Source organism: Capsicum annuum, chromosome 2 (assembly GCF_002878395.1).
Source record: "Capsicum annuum cultivar UCD-10X-F1 chromosome 2, UCD10Xv1.1, whole genome shotgun sequence".
Taxonomy (NCBI): domain Eukaryota; kingdom Viridiplantae; phylum Streptophyta; class Magnoliopsida; order Solanales; family Solanaceae; genus Capsicum; species Capsicum annuum.
The window spans coordinates 20,613,371-20,629,424 of record NC_061112.1 but is presented as its reverse complement, the minus strand read 5'-3'; the positions used below and the strand labels follow the sequence as shown (position 1 = coordinate 20,629,424).

Below are 16,054 nucleotides of genomic sequence, written 5' to 3'. Positions count from 1 at the left end.
AGTTTGCAAGCCTTTCATGTTAATAACAGTCATCAAATAATTTGTTTCCCACTATGATGCCAATCCAACCCCTTCTATTTACATAAAACTCTATTTTTCCTGAATAAATTTTTTCGCCAATTCAATCTATATATCAACATTAAAAAAAATAAAGGAGAGAAGGTGCCCCTGAAACAATCATGTAAATTCATTATTGGACTACCATTCAGGTGTAGGAGTTTCCTCAACTATAAGAAAATAGACGAGTGGATTAAAAGATGGACAATGAAGCATCATATTTTTAAGAAAATACAATAATGCCTTCAATATAATTGTTATGACATATCATGGTAATTGTAAAATTTGAGAGTGGTGAACATGGTTCTTGAAGATCTTCATTGTGACTTACATCATATATGATTGTTTGTGATGGAGATAATTGGATTTTTTTTTTTTTGCCTTTTTCAAAAAGCTTTTTGGGCGACTATTGAAGCGACAAGTTGGTTGCTTCGCTTTTAACCCTGCCATTTTTGTGATGTTTTCACTATCAACAAATATTATACCGTCATATGTAACTTCACTTGTTACTGATGAATTTTCATGAGACTCATTTCTTTTTTTTTTCTTCAACTTCAAAATTATCTCATTGCATACTTCACAGCCACTTCATATCCTTCTCTGAATTCTGAAGCTTCACTCGCAATTTGAACAAAGATTATTCACAAATATTTGTACCTTGTACTAACCTCAACTTTTGGATCACTTCCTTCTGTGAAATCTTTAAGCTTCATTTTCATTAAGTTAGTAGCATTTTTTGTCCACCTTTTCACTATGTAGTAGTCGGAAAGCTTATCCTTCACATTTAAAGTGTTCAAAATCTTTAGAGTATGACCACATAATACACCTCAAAATTTAAATAATTTGTAATTACAAAACACTATTTTTGTTTATTGATTCACAACTACTGTATGCTCCCTACTACTTTTATGTGTTCTAATATTGTATTTATAACAATCTCCTTCATCATGAAAGTCTTTTACTAAAACAAGAAATGATATTTCCACTGTTTCTCAAACAAATCAAATATAGTCGCAATATCTCTCTCTTACGCGTGGATTAATAAAGAAAGTTTAACCTTTAACACAAATTCATTTAATCATGTCAAAAGTTGTCTTGGTTTTATTAGCACGTTTATCTTCAACAACTCTTTTAAAATGCTTAGAGAATTGTACAATATCTAAATCAGATTTTAAGTAGGCCTTAAGTGATCCGTTGAAACTTTCACTTAATTATGTACTTCACCTACCGACTGAAAACATACCTCTATCATATGTCATAGAACATTTTTTTCTATAGCAAAGATTTTTTTCAACCAACTATTATCCTTAAGATCGTACTTTTCAAGCATTTTAGGCGAGTTGATGAGCTAATACAGCTGCCTTACTTTTCATATGTATGTGGAGGGAACCTGACATTAAGCATTGGGGCCAGCCATAAAGAAACATGTTTGAATGTTGATATATACCATCTTTCAACGGACCTTTCCAAACCATGCTTCACAATCAGAAAATTTATTTCATACTCGTAATCAAAAAATAATTTTTTAAAATCACTTTGACATGATTTATGAGCTTCAAAGATATGGATAAGGTGTTTACATGCGTTCTGTCTCAAATTTCATATATACAGACGATGATATATTTGCGGCATCACTTATGAGACTGCTAAATTGCTTACAGAATTTTAATTTGTGATGAATGTTTGTAACTTATTTGCAGACATAACTCTAAAAAAATACATTAAAAAGTCATTCAAATGTTTATGTTATTTCTTCATACATAAAGACAATACCAAATACAACCATCTCCCTGTGATTATTTAATCCAACAAACAATGACAAAGGAAAGTAGTCCTTGTATGTTTTATATGTTGTGTCAACCGCTTTATAAATCTGAAAATCCCTTATCATTTTAGCATCTACCTCAAACTTATTTGTTATCAAATCATCATAATCTAATTGCAAATAAATCAAAAAGATGAATCCGTTTTTACTTTTTTCTTTAAAATAATTTATCAAGCTATGAGCCATTCCATATCGTAGATTTTCTTTCTTTTATTACAGAGATTGTTCTTATGATCTCTCTGTGTAAAATTCAAAACAACCTTATCCCCCACTTGACGAGCAACATAATTAAAAGAAGACTTAGAAATATTCTTTAATCATCTGATAAATCAATTCATATACTTGAAAAAGTTTAATAGTTTCTTTGTGATGGAAATATGTGAGCTAGAGATGGATGAACAAGTGGATGATTGTACTCTCTTCAAATGAAATGACTGAAAACTTTTCATCTGATTAACGACTTACGACCATATGAGCTAAATAACTCGTCCTAATTTCTTTTCTAGGTTTCGTAATGAACCCATCCCGTTTGTCTTTTCCTCTATAATTTTTTTTAAAACATTTAATTTTTCTTGAAGTTATGTATCCATTAGCTTTACTTTTGTTGACATATTTCTTTCTAACACTAAAACCAATTGTAGCAACATATTTATTGTTATAATTAAATTCATTCTCATCTGAATCAAATTTTATTTCAAGTTTTATTGGCTCAAATGAATTAGAGGTATCATTATTTTCATTTGGATATGTAGTCTCAATGAATCTATCATGAAAAAAGAAGAAGTAAGATATTTGTCCCAATGTATTTGATAAATATGCTACCCTATTTCAGTATTTAAGTTAAAATGAAAAGCTTTATAAGTGATGTGAAAGTCCAAAACGTTCTAGCAAAAAAAGTTTATTTGAAAATTTTCACAAACATACTGTATACAATTTTTCTATTTGTTAATTACCACAACAAAAAATACACAAACAAAAAGAATTTATCTATGTAGAATTCAAAATGGATAAAAAAGAATCTGGCGGGATATTTTGTCTCAAATCAATAAAAATAAAGATTATCTTGTTCTCTATTTATTTATTTTTTTATATTTTTTCTGTTGATTTTTTAAGAAAATTGATTTTAAATTTTGCTGCACCCATAATCTTAGGAGTTATTAAATTAGAATTGATCAATTTTGAAAGAAATGAGTGAAAATTTAGAAAAATAATCAATTTTAAAGGGAATGTTGAAAAAGAATACAGATAAATAATCTACTAAACTATATTAAGTATGATTAGAAATTTAGTTTGGAATAAATTATTGAAAGAGTTTGAGAAAAATGGAGTGTGGGGAAACAGCGAGTAGGCGGAACCGCCCAAACTAAACGCCTTTAAAACGCATTTGTCTCCTAGTATGGACCTTTAACACATGGAATAGAGATATGGTTGAAGTGATTGAGGAGTAAAAACAAGGAAGAAGAAGGAAATGGAGCAGCAACTAACAAAAGCATTAGTGAATAACAGTAGTAACCCGAAGCGGGCATGGCAACTCTTCAGCCGCGCTCTCTCAACTCCAAATCCTCCATTCCATTCAGTCCCTCTCCTTACCGGCATCCTTCTTCGTCACCAAATGCTTCCTCAAATACACACACTTCACTCTTTCCTCCTTTCTCTATCCCCTCCTCATATATCTATTCCTTGTCAATACACCATCGTCAAGCTCCTAGCTACCCACGAACACATTCAAGACGCCGTTTCTCTCTTCCGATCTACTCGATCTCACTTCCCTCATCATCCACCACCCAATGTCTCACTCTACAATTTGCTTATAAACAAGTCTTTCCAATTTGATTTTCCCAATTTCATGTCCTGGTTATATAAAGATATGATTTCCGCTTCCGTTTCCCCTGATACTTATACCTTCAATCTCCTCATTGACGGGCTCTGCCGTTCCGATCGTTTGGGAGATGCCCGCCACCTGTTTGATGTTATGCGTGACAAAGGGTGTCATCCCAATGAGTTCACTTTCGGGATTTTGATTCGCGGGTACTGCAAAATTGGACTTCCTTTAGAAGGTTTGATGCTCCTCGATAGGATGAAGATGATGGATGTTTATCCTAATGTGATAATATACAATACGCTCGTTGGCAGTTTCTGTAAGAAAGGGGACGATGATGAGGCTGAGAGGTTGGTTGAGCGGATGAGGGAGGACGGGCTTGTTCCTAATGTAGTTACCTTCAATTCTAGGATCTCAGCTCTTTGCAAATCGGGAAAGATTCTTGAAGCTTCCAGAATTTTCAGAGATATGCAAATAGGCGAGGTTTTTGGCTTGCCAAGGCCTAATGTTGTAACTTTTAATTTGATGTTGCGGGGATTTTGTGAGAAAGGGATGCTGGAAGAAGCAAGGAAACTGATAGAATCTATGAAGAAAGATGATATTTTCTTCAATGCGCAGAGCTACAATATCTGGTTATGTGGGCTGGTTAGGAATGGAGAGCTGTTGGAGGCTCAAACAGTTCTGAAAGAAATGTCAGAAAATGGTGTAGATCCCACTATTTATTCATATAACATCGTGATTGATGGGCTTTGCAAGAATGGGATGCTTGGTGAAGCAAAAATGTTGATGAGCTTAATGATAAATGATGGTATATCTCCAGATACAGTTACCTATAGCACTCTACTCCATGGCTACTGCACAAAAAGTAAAGTGACCGAGGCAAAAAATATTCTGCATGAGATGATTAAGAGAGGCTGCATTCCGAATAAATACACTTTTAATACTCTACTTCATAGCATGTGGAAAGAAGGTAAAGTATCAGAGGCACAACAGCTACTGCAGAAGATGATTGAGAGAGGTTATGACCTGGATACTGTGAGCTGCAACATTGTGATTCGTGGTCTTTGCCAAACTGGAGAGGTGGACAAAGCTGTTGAAATTGTGAGTGAAATGTGGAGTCATGGAAGTGCTGCCCTTGGTGATCTTGGAAGTTCATTTATGAGTTTGGTTAACGAAGATGATCATGGGAGAAAATGCCTGCCTGACTTGATAACCTATTCAACCATTATTAACAGTTTATTCAGAGAAGGGAAGCTTGATGAAGCTAAGAAGAAGTTTGTTGAAATGACTGGAAAGAATTTGTACCCTGATTCAGTTATTTACAATACTATTTTGCATCATTTATGTAAAAGAGGAAAGGTATCATCTGCATTTCAAGTTCTAAAGGACATGGAAAAAAAAGGTTGTAAAAAGAGCTTACAGACTTATAATTCTTTGATACTTGGATTGAGGAATAAAAATCAAATATTCGAAATGCGTGGCCTGATGGATGAAATGAGAGAAGAAGGAATCTCTCCAAATGTTTACACGTACAATATCATGATTAGCTTTTTATGCCAAGCCGGGAGAACTGAAGAAGCAATTTCTCTTTTGAATGAAATGCTACCGAAAGGAATAATTCCAAACATGCACACCTTTGAGTTGCTTATTAAATCATATTGCAGGATTGGTGAGTTCAGACCAGCTCAAGAGGTATTTGATATAGCCTCAAGTATATGTGGTCACAACGAAGCGCTCTACTCTCTAATGTTCAATGAATTTCTTGCTGGAGGTGAAATTTTGGAAGCTAAGCAATTCCTGGAATCTGCAATAGATAAATGCTTTGATCTAGGAAGCTTCCTATACAAAGATCTTATAGACAAGCTATGTAAGGTGGAGAATTTAGAAGGTGCTCATGATATTCTCAAGAAGCTGATTCACATAGGATTTGGGTTTGATCCTGCATCCTTCATGCCTGTTATTGATGGGTTACATAAACTGGGACATAAGCATGAGGCAGATGAACTAGCGGAAAGGATGCTAGAGATGGTTTCAGAAGGTAAAGTGGGTAACAAAGCATACCAAAACTATAGAGAGTTGAATCATATGAAGCGAAGTAAATATAACGTAGATGGTTGGCAGGCAATTGTTCACAGGTAAGGAGTTTAAGCTCATCTTCTTTATCTTATTTTTTCCGGTTGTTCTGGTGGTCCTCTACTATTTGAGAAACTTAGTATTTTCTACCTCAAAAGTAAATACATTAAGTTTGCTAGGTTGCTGTTTCTACCTGGGATAGTCTCTGAGTAGCCAAAAATGAATAGCACAGAAAGGACTAAAGTCTATTGGAGCTTTAAGCTCAAAGCAGAACTAAACCGGGCCTAGATGAAGTAACCACCAATGGAAAAATAGAAAAATACATATGCAATTCAAGGAAACGTAACTATAAACACAACAACAACTATTTGGACAAAAGAATTAGAATAACTATAATGAAGTAAAAATCATATCAATCAAGTTTAAAAACCATATTTGATTTTCTATTTAGATGAAAAGATGTAGTTTTTTTTTCCTCAAGGTAGTTTGCTTATGCTAAAATGTTTTAATTTCTTATTCATATTGAGCACCCAAGGGTGTGGCTTAGTGGTCAATGAAGTGGTTGAGAACCATGAGGGCTAAGGTTCAAATCCTAGTAGAGACAAAACAGCAGGTGATTTCCTCTCATCTGTCCTAGTCTTGGTGGATGGAGTTACCCGGTATCTGTTGCTACAGATAACCCATGGAATTAGTCGTGGTGCGCGCAAGCTGCCCGGACACCACAGTTATAAAAAAGAAAAAAGAAAATTCTCATTCATGATTCATAATCACTAAATTACATATGTAGCATTTTACCAACTATATTTATTGTCTTTTATTTGTCATCTTAAAGATATAGCCAACAGGAGATAAGTCACACGCCTTAGTACCTATGCTGAACCGCTGCTTAAGTGACACAAATGATAACTTAGCTTTAACTGGATTTCAGAGCTTAAGCGCGCTACGGATGAACCTTAAGCAACATTGCTTAAAGTGATTAGGTTGTAGAACTTCTGATCTATGAGAAATCATGTCACATGTCAAGTTATCTATAGGAAATCGGGGAGACATGTGGAAGAAGAATATGAGAAGGAGAAAGTGCCAAACTTCTGGTTAATAGGTTCGTGAGTAGGAGTTACTCCTATCTGTTTAGTCTAAACTATCTAAGGTCAAGCCAAATGTAATTTGGATTCTGTCTTTCTCTCATTTTTTGCCTTCTTTCTTTTGAACTTTTTCATTAATTCCCGGATGAAGTGATAATTTTCTGATTGTGGAGAACCCTGGTCTACAAAAGGTGGAAAACACACAAAAGGATTGTTCTCTAAGAATCTTACAACAACAAAAACATACCCCGTGTATTCCCACAAAGTGTGGGTCTGGGGAGGGTAGAGTGTACGCAGTCCATACCACTACCTCAGATGAAGTAGAGAGGCTCTCTAAGAATCTTATCTTTCCCATCATTATGTGACTAAGCTGCCTCTTTGTAGATTGTTCTTTTATATTTCTGTTTGTTTCGTGAAATTTCTTCATAGTGTTTCATGAAATCTGCTTAACTGTCTATCCTGTTTTGACAGAGATGATGGAAGTGCAGCAGCCTTGAAAAATTTGAAGCGGGTGCAGAAAGGGTGGGGTCAAGGAAGTATATCAATTCTTCAAACTCCTAAAAATGATATTCTGGATGACTAAGAACCTAGTAACTGAATGTTCCTTTCTTCATGATCATGGACTGTGAGAGTTCAGGGAATTGGTAGCGAAACACGGTCCCCTGGAAAATTTAAACAATGAGTCCAGCTGAAAGAAGCATTTCTAATTTCTAGGTCATAAATGATTATTGGCTGACATGGATGCCTGCAAATGGAGCTCTGTGCCAATACAGGATAATGAATCATTTTTTGCAGTTTATAAAGGTTGTCACTGTCACTCTTTTCCTACTGCTCCATTTCTGATCTGGCCTTAATATAATATTATGGACCTACTTTAGTTTCATTTGTTTCTTGATCCCTCATTTCACTAATCTGATGTTACCAATTCATTCAAGGCATAGACTCTCAATTTCTTTATCTTTGTTTTTTCTTTTTTCTTTCTTCTTTTTTCAACTAAAAAGCCAGAAATTGGTTTGACATCTGATGCATACATGAAAATTTAAATAACGAGTTCTTTCACCAGCTAGCTAATATTTTTAGCTACTTGAACTCAAATATTGAGCTACCTGGTTCAATTTTAACTGACCATTTTATTTTGAGAAGCACTAAAATCATCTTTCTCAATTAACATCTTACACAGAATTTCTGCTCTACATATTTCATTTTTTTCAATATTCTATTCGATTCCTTTTGTCTTGCACATCACCATCAACATTAATTTTCACACTCCTCTCCCTCTTGCTGTGCACTTCATTCACATGATGCTTTTTTAAAACAGCTGAAGGAACTGCAGTAGCTGAAACCCCCAAATCGGGTCTATAAGGCTGATCCCACATTTATTGTGGAACATTAATCTCTTGATGACTGGGTCATCGTGCTTGTGCTAATCCATTGTAAGTTTTATGTTACCGCCTCTATAATTACTGGTAGAATACGAGTAGGAATAGGAATATCATATAGAATCCTACTTGGAAAAGGATTGCAATATACTATCTTAATTGGAAAATGATTGTAGTATAGTGTCTATAAATAAGATCTCTACCTAATAATGTAGAAACAACAATTCAATAATATTTTTCTCCTATATTTCTCACATGGTATCAGAGCATCAACAATCTTGTAGAGAATCAGAGAGCTTCTGCTACCGGCGGGCGGCTATGACCCATATATTACCGCCCCTCTGGCCAATGATTGTGTTAGCAAAACTTGGGCCACCATGCTTCTTTCCAGTGGCTTCTTATATCTAATTTGTGTAGCACTATGCATCTTTCTGGTGACTACTTTTTCATATCTGCTTAGCATAGCTCCATGCATCTTTTGGGTGACTACTTTCTCATATCTTATTTGCGTAGTACCGTGTATCTTTCGGACTACTTCTCATATTTAATTTGCGTAGTACCGTGCTTCTTTATTGACTATTTTCGTATATCTGAGTTGCATATCATCATGCATCTTTTCGATGACTCCTCAGATCTGATTTGTGTAATTTTGTGCGTCTTTCCAGTGACTCCTCAGGTTTGATTTGTGTAGGGTCGTGCCATCATTCCAACCCCATCCTTATAATTTCTGTTTAGTAGGGTTGTGTCATCATTTCGATCCTACCCATGTAATTTCTCTTTTTCAGTAGGGTCATGTGTTATTTTGATCCTACCCATATAATTTTTATTTTTCAGTAGGGTCGTGCCGTCATTCTGATCCTACCCATATAATTTCTTATTTCTAGTAGGGTCGTCATTCTGATCTTACTGATATAATTTCTCTTTTCCATTATGATCGTGCCATCATTCCGCCCCTACCCTTATAATCATTCCGACCCTACCCTTATAATCTTTTCTCAGATTGTGACCACTTTTCATTCGTCAAATCTAATAATCCGCATGGGAGCATGTTTTGACCCGTTTTTCGGTGACTTTCTTGTTCACGATCTACTCATCTCTTGATTTCGAGATGACCCATATGTTTTGTACCAGTTTCTGACAGTATCCAGTGAAAAATTGACTTCCCAGCAGCATTCACTACTTTTTCGACCATTTTTTCAGTTTGTTCCTTTTAAACTAAGGTCTCCCAGACGTTCGTTGCAATCCTTGCCAATTTTCTTCCAGATATCTTCACCAATTTTCTCTCTAATCCTCATATTAATTACATTCATAACATGCTTGGTACATATGCCTGATATGTACCAACTTGAGGGATAGTGTTAGAATATGAGTAGGAATAGGAATATCATATAGCAACCTACTTGGAAAAGAATTGCAATGTACTGTCCTAATAGGAAGAGGATTATAGTATAGCGTCTATAATAGGATCTCAATGATATAATGTAGAAACAACAATTCAATAATATTTTTCTCCTATATTTCTCACGATTACGAAACAAGAATTGTCAATTTAATGTCTCGATTGTCTCCTCTATGTTTTTTTACCCCTTGTCCTGATGGGTCACCCAACACTGACAAATAACAAGTTTGAGTAATGAGTGCACTTGGTTTTCAAAATTCAGATTTCATTAAAATCTTGACTTCGACTAGCTATAAAAAGCTGAATTGTAATATTAATTCAAGAAAGCTTGAGTACTTCAACAATTCCTGAAACGTTTTAATTCTGTTTAGATTTGCCGATCTGGGAACTGTTGTCCAATAGTTGAGTGAGTCACCGACTCTCAGAAGGTATTTCAACATAGTAATTGGAAAGTATCTTCTCCGTATGTTTTTTTAGCTCTCAAAGTACATTTTCATTTCGCTCTCAAAATTGAACGGGATTATTGATCTTCGTTCTTACAGAAAATTGTTTACTTATGATGCAATGTTGGAAGCATAGGGAACCAGCTGCAATGATGACTATGGGAACTTCTCAACGTCTACCATTGGAGAACCTATGGAAGAAGCAGGGAACCTGGACATGGGTGTACTCTTTGGGAGGAATAATCGGCAGTGTTGGAGATAGCTAATTTAACATCGTGTTTTTGGGTGCACTTGACATTTTGTGTACCGTTATGAACTATCATATTGTGGTGCACTTTTGTGCTGCGACGAGAGGCAAGATCTCTACGTTGTATATCCTGCCCTAGTATTGTGTCCAGTCAATACTTCCTCTTTGAGTTTCATTGCAGTGATGAGTTTGAGAATATTGACCAACTTGTTCATTAACTGAAGATATTAGCAAAACTAATTGTTTGCATCCACTTGCTTTTCAAGCATCACAATGAACTCCAATCTTCCTACTCTTTTTGATCTAGAGTTATTTGTAAGCACCATCTGCGCAAAATTTGCCTAAGGGGGAAGACCCACGTCTCTTTTGTAACAATCATGCAGGAAGAAAGTATAATGGTTAGAATCTCCCAAAAGTTGAATCCTTAGGTTTCAATAATAGTAATTATTTATATTTGAGAAATAAGATTCAACGTTTAGTTATGTTTGATCAGTTTATATGTGATTATTATAGTACTATTTTACTTACTATATATACAAGGGAGGACATCCACTTTATGTATTCCTCCATCAATTTTTTGTTTCTGTTTATCTTCAATTATAATTTTTATGACTTTATTGTCCTTACACATTTTGATAAATTTTAAATACTTTACAGGATTTTTACATGTCACTAAAGTCTAAAAATAGTTTCATCAAAAAAAAAATATAAAAATAGTTATATCATGGGAAATGATGATAGTGACCCCACAACCGTACTCATATATTTGACTTTTTTTTACGTAGAAACATCAAAACAATTTAGTAAAATAGAAATTAAAAGAGTTTTCATGCGTGGATTTGTTTTTTTTTTTTAAAATAAAAAAATCTAATATATAAACTAAGAAAACTATTCTTGTTTACCATCTTTTTGGTACATTTGAACTTGTTTGAGAGTCAAGAGAGTTCGGTCTTAACTTTAAATTAGTGGTAGACATTTGCAAAGAAATAAATTACGTAAATGAAAGATCAAATCAAACTAGAAGAGATAGAATAACTCTTATAGCGTAGCCGGGTGTTTGTTCTTATTAATTGAGGGTCAAGAGTATCCGAGGTTAAGAGATTACAACCGAAAATAATGAAGAAAAGCTAGGGAAAAAGCTAATGCTTAAGGAAGCTATATTCTTGAACAAAATTCTGATTCTTTACAATGGGATCTCTACTTAAAAGATATAAAAGTTGCCTCTTGGCCAATAAGAGGGTGTTACTCGCTGAGCGCGTAAGACCATGTCCATGACCCTTGGCCACTTGTCCTTGAACCGTTGGGGGATGCTAACCCAGTACTAACTATTGCGTTTCTGACACGATTCAACCTAGAGTCTCATGTACATCTGTATAACCTGACACACTATTCTCTTTGTTGGTCCTTCGCATGCGGTCACCATCATTGGTGATCTCGGGTTAGTCATGATTTTTATCGAGTGACCTTTCCTTATGCCGAACTTGATCTTCGAGAAGACCCCTTTGTGTGTCGACTCGCGTTATACTTGGCCTAATCACTTTATGAGCTATTTTCCCGTATAGATATTCCCTCCATCCTGCATGCGCAACCTTAATTTGGACGGAGGGTACTCTCAAGATTCCTTCATGACCGACCGAGATACTTCCAATAAATGAGAACCTTTTATTTTTCCACAGGGTCTTAAAAGATAAGAAAGATGCTTCCCTTGACACTCAAAGTGACGATTGATGCCGAGGCTGCGCTACTGATGTCGTAATCCTGATCTCTTTCACATCAATTAAACAGGCGCATTCCCACCATCTTGCAACTTTCCTTTCCTATCCCTTTTCATTCCTTGGAAAGGGACGAAAAGACTCCTAACTGCTTTGACTCATACGTTCTATCACGCCTTCTGTGGATGGCTGTCCATATGGCATTTTGCCGTGCTCCCTCTTCTGCAATTTTTGGTCTATAAATGTCATCCTTTTTCCACTTTTTTCTTCAACTCTCTCATTTCAATCCTCTTGAATCATGCAAACATCAAATTATTTCGGGTCTGAAACATTTGCCCCTTGTTTCCTCTATAGTCCTCGCCTCATTCTTGTCTTTGAACCCGGTGATCTTGTTTTAGGGGCTCTTTTCAATTCGTTGACGAGTATGAGGTAAGGATTATAAGAAAAGCTGGGGGTGAGGGTTGCTAGAAACTCTATAGTCGACCATCTTTTTTCTGCACTGGCTATGGCTCCCTCTTTCTACGCAGGAACTTGCAAGTTTCATTGGAGGTTCTAGGATGCTCAATAATCTTCATACTCTGGAGATCTCTGTTCTGCTTTTAACGAGAAAACCTAGGGCATAGAGATAAATGGCCCCTCCCCATATTGATGAGGATACATTATTCCGGAGGGACCGCCCTGGGGGTCCACTTCATTCAGCAACTCTTTCTCCTTATCAGGAGGTCACCTGTTGGCTACTGTCGCCATCTAGCGGGGGGAATGCAGTCGGTTTTGAGAGCTCCTTTTCAAGTTGTACTGGTGCAGAAGATGCTTCTCGTATTGTGATATGAGGCACTCCTTTCCGCTTATATAAAAATGGACCAGCTTGAAGGAAGTCTCTCTAGTCAATCGGAACGAAGACATAGCGATACTTCTCGGCCAAATGTGCACTTGGATGCTATTTCCTTTTTTAATTTCATTATATAATAGACTTAAAAGCCTTGTACTAGGTAACTTCTTCCCGCTTTCGATAATAATAATAACATCTTTTACAACTTTCTCACCGCCTCTTTAATATTCATTCATTTACTTCTTTCTAGTAAACATCCCGTCAGGTGATGCCGCCTCTAAACCAATGAAAGGACATGAGTCTTATTGAATTGGTGTTTTGGTTAGACAGTAGGACCGGCTGATGTCCTCATCCCTTTGGTGTTTTTGCTCGAGGCGTCTCCCTAAATTGTTATAAAGAGAGGGAACGTTTCCAGAGTCCCTATTGATAACACCTACATTTTTTAAACTTGTAAGGGGACCTTGTTGACGCTCTTCACGAGGGTTGTTTTGTCCACCAAGTCCTCGCCTTTAAGTGGTGCTGCGGGTTTTTGTCTTCTCGGGGACTTTTACTATCCTTTTTGCTCTACTATCCTCGAGCCCTTCAGGGTGGCGTGAGTGTGATATCATGGCATTTTTGAAATGATACATTATGATTTGCACATCTTTATAGAGCACTGCGTCTGATACCTCTTGCCCAGAACCTTATATCAGCTATTTGGGCTTGTTTGTCTTTGGATAAAAAAAGGAGGTATGAACCACCGGACCCTTCTGATGGGACAACCTGATGCATTCATTACCGAGTATTTTCCCTTTGAATCCTATTACATTTGATCGAGTCGAACATTTGGCAACTATCCACACTTTTTTCCTTTCTCCCTTTTAATGAACTTTTGAATATAAATTATTGGCTTTAGCATTACATTCTTTTTCACACCTTTTATCCTTTCAGTAAGGGTTATTCGTAAGAAGCCGTTAGTTTTTATAGCATTTTTCTTAGGTTTCCCTAGATATTTATCATTTGTCCCAGGTTTTCCCTACAGTTTTTACCTTATCTTTGTTTTTTAATCCTGAAGCTCGTCCTAAGATGATTTCTCCTAGGTTTTTGATAAGGGTAAAGTAAAGACTATGGGTGAGTCCCGAGGCAAAAGAGAACTGTGGGGAATATATCTGGATTCATTCTTTCCAGTTTCTTTAGCATGGGAGCTCAACTTTTTCATTTCTGCTTCAGCAGTTTTGATACAGCGGCGAGAGAAAATAAGGTCATTTTGCGGGTGTCTCTCTATGAGTTAAGGTATTTCTTTGTACTCACGAGATCTCTTTCGAGACCTTTGCTTGGATTCACTCATTTTCAGCCTTTTTGTAATAGAAGGGTCCTGTATTCACCTCTAGTGCTACAAGATATCTGCTTGAGGACAATGTTACTAAGTTGGTAGAGAAAGGAGTGGTAGCCTAGTTTGAGCTTGCTTTCTTTATAGTGGGTTAGATTTGAGCTTTGTCCATAAGGATCGCTAAGATAGATCTCGTCCTATAAGAAGGAAATCATATAATGTCCTTGGAAAAGGAGCTTTGCACTTCTTATGTCGTATAAGATGCTTGCTTATTAGAAAGTCTTTGTAGTAATGATTTTTCCTCCTGTAATAACATTGTACTTGACTCTAAAGCTATATTTGCATTGCACATTTATTTGTTTTACTAATTTTATTAAAACCATCCTTCATGGTAAATTTTCTCCTCGAGTTTCCTCTCAGGGGGTTTTATCCTATATGGGGTTTGTGCATTTTATGCTAAGTTTACAAGTATCGAGTTTGTTCTGGACATCGAAGGTTACTCGCTAACTAATTTTCTTTTATTTTGCAAGTCTTGCACATATTTTTCGATGGGTCTTCAGTTTGACCTATGGGTTTTTTTAGCCTGATTTAACCTCAACAAAGTAAGAAGGGATCCTTTTTATTTTTTATATTGTTGTACGTCTAAGTTCAGACATTTTTGAGATAGTTTATTGCATAGTCTAGTAGTGCCAAATTTCAAATAGGCGATATCGACTTCTTTAGACTTTGGGTGATAATATGATTTTCAAGGATAATTATTTGCATGCACCTCATGTTGAGACATCCTTAGTCCACCTTTGTGATGGTCCCAGGCTTTCTTCATTTCAGATGATCAGTCTGTGTGAGTTCCATGGTAAGCTTCTGAACGAGGCTGGATACGAGCGGCTTTGCTTATGAAAGCCAGTCCTAAGTCTTAATTTTAGACTGTGCATACATTTTTTTTAATTTTTGGGATCCTATGTGTGGATCCTAAATTCGTAGTCTCACTTCCCTTTTAGGATACTAGGAGATCGTCCATAGAGCCATCTTATAGCTGATGAAGAGCCAAAGGTTTATCCTTTTGGCTGCTTAAGGCAAATTTGTGATTCGACTGAGGAATCTTTTTCTAAAAGTGAAGTAGAACTCAAAACAAAAGTATAGAAAAACCCAAACTTCTTTGATTTTTCATTTATTTGGCCGTTATCAACCATTATTTTTATAAATAAGAGCCAACAAAGACATCCCTTAACTTCCTCAGAAATCCCTACTGCTAACTCATTGAAAAAACTTGCCAGAAAAACCTTTTCACGATAAAAACTGGTCGAAGGAAAAAATATTTCCTTTGTCCTTCTAGGTCGTGCGATGTTGCATTCGTCTGTTCTCTGGAGATACCAATAAAAGAACTCAAAAATAAAAAATCATTAGATAAAAAAAAACAAAAGAGTGGGATACGTACCTGATTCACTTAGGCTGAAGATCATCTTATTATCTTTTTGGGAGCTCTTTCCCTATGGGTACCTTGTTTCCATCAATGCTTGTTCCATAATTTCCGTTTGCTCGCTTGCTCAGGAATTCTTTGAGCTGTCCACCCTTGAGTAGGTTAGCGGATGCTTCTCATAGGTGGTGGCATCCCCTAGTGTTGTTCCTATTTATCTAATGGAATTTACGCCAGAAACTCTTGTCTCTAGCGTTTGGGTTTGTCTGGAAAGGCTTTGGAAACTTTTTTACTTTGATATCTTAAATTTCTAATACTATCCACTTGGGGCTGACTTTAAAGCAATATAGCATGAGGCATCATTAATGGCATACACTATGGGTTTTTCCGCCTTCTAAGACTGCAACTCTCCCTACGAGTATTATTTTTCTATTCTTCAATTATGTCCTAGCTGAGTCAACAATCG

At 36.1% G+C, this 16,054-nt stretch overlaps 1 protein-coding gene across 6 annotated transcripts; it reads left to right on the top strand.

Moving 5' to 3' along the window:
• Positions 1-3,162: 3,162 nt before the first annotated feature.
• Positions 3,163-10,618, top strand: LOC107857581 (pentatricopeptide repeat-containing protein At2g17140). 6 transcript variants are annotated; one of them, XM_016702391.2, is made up of 5 exons: positions 3,163-5,836; positions 7,328-7,660; positions 8,175-8,289; positions 10,006-10,062; positions 10,177-10,618. In XM_016702391.2, exons 1-2 carry the CDS (start codon positions 3,351-3,353, stop codon positions 7,437-7,439), a joined length of 2,598 nt encoding a protein of 865 aa, XP_016557877.2. In that variant the 5' UTR covers positions 3,163-3,350; the 3' UTR covers positions 7,440-7,660; positions 8,175-8,289; positions 10,006-10,062; positions 10,177-10,618. The 6 variants fall into 6 exon arrangements, with proteins under 6 accessions (XP_016557877.2, XP_016557879.2, XP_047261106.1 ...); XM_016702393.2 differs by having other exon boundaries at positions 3,185-5,836; positions 10,214-10,618; XM_047405150.1 differs by lacking the exon at positions 10,006-10,062 and adding an exon at positions 8,501-8,669 and having other exon boundaries at positions 3,185-5,836; positions 10,214-10,618.
• The last annotated feature ends 5,436 nt before the right edge of the window (positions 10,619-16,054 follow it).

Excerpts from the sequence above, each read along its gene's own strand:
- LOC107857581 (XM_016702391.2), top strand. The coding sequence starts at position 3,351 with ATGGAGCAGCAACTAACAAAAGCATTAGTGAATAACAGTAGTAACCCG. Across the intron at positions 5,837-7,327 it reads TGGCAGGCAATTGTTCACAG|AGATGATGGAAGTGCAGCAG; the intron begins GTAAGGAGTTTA and ends CTGTTTTGACAG.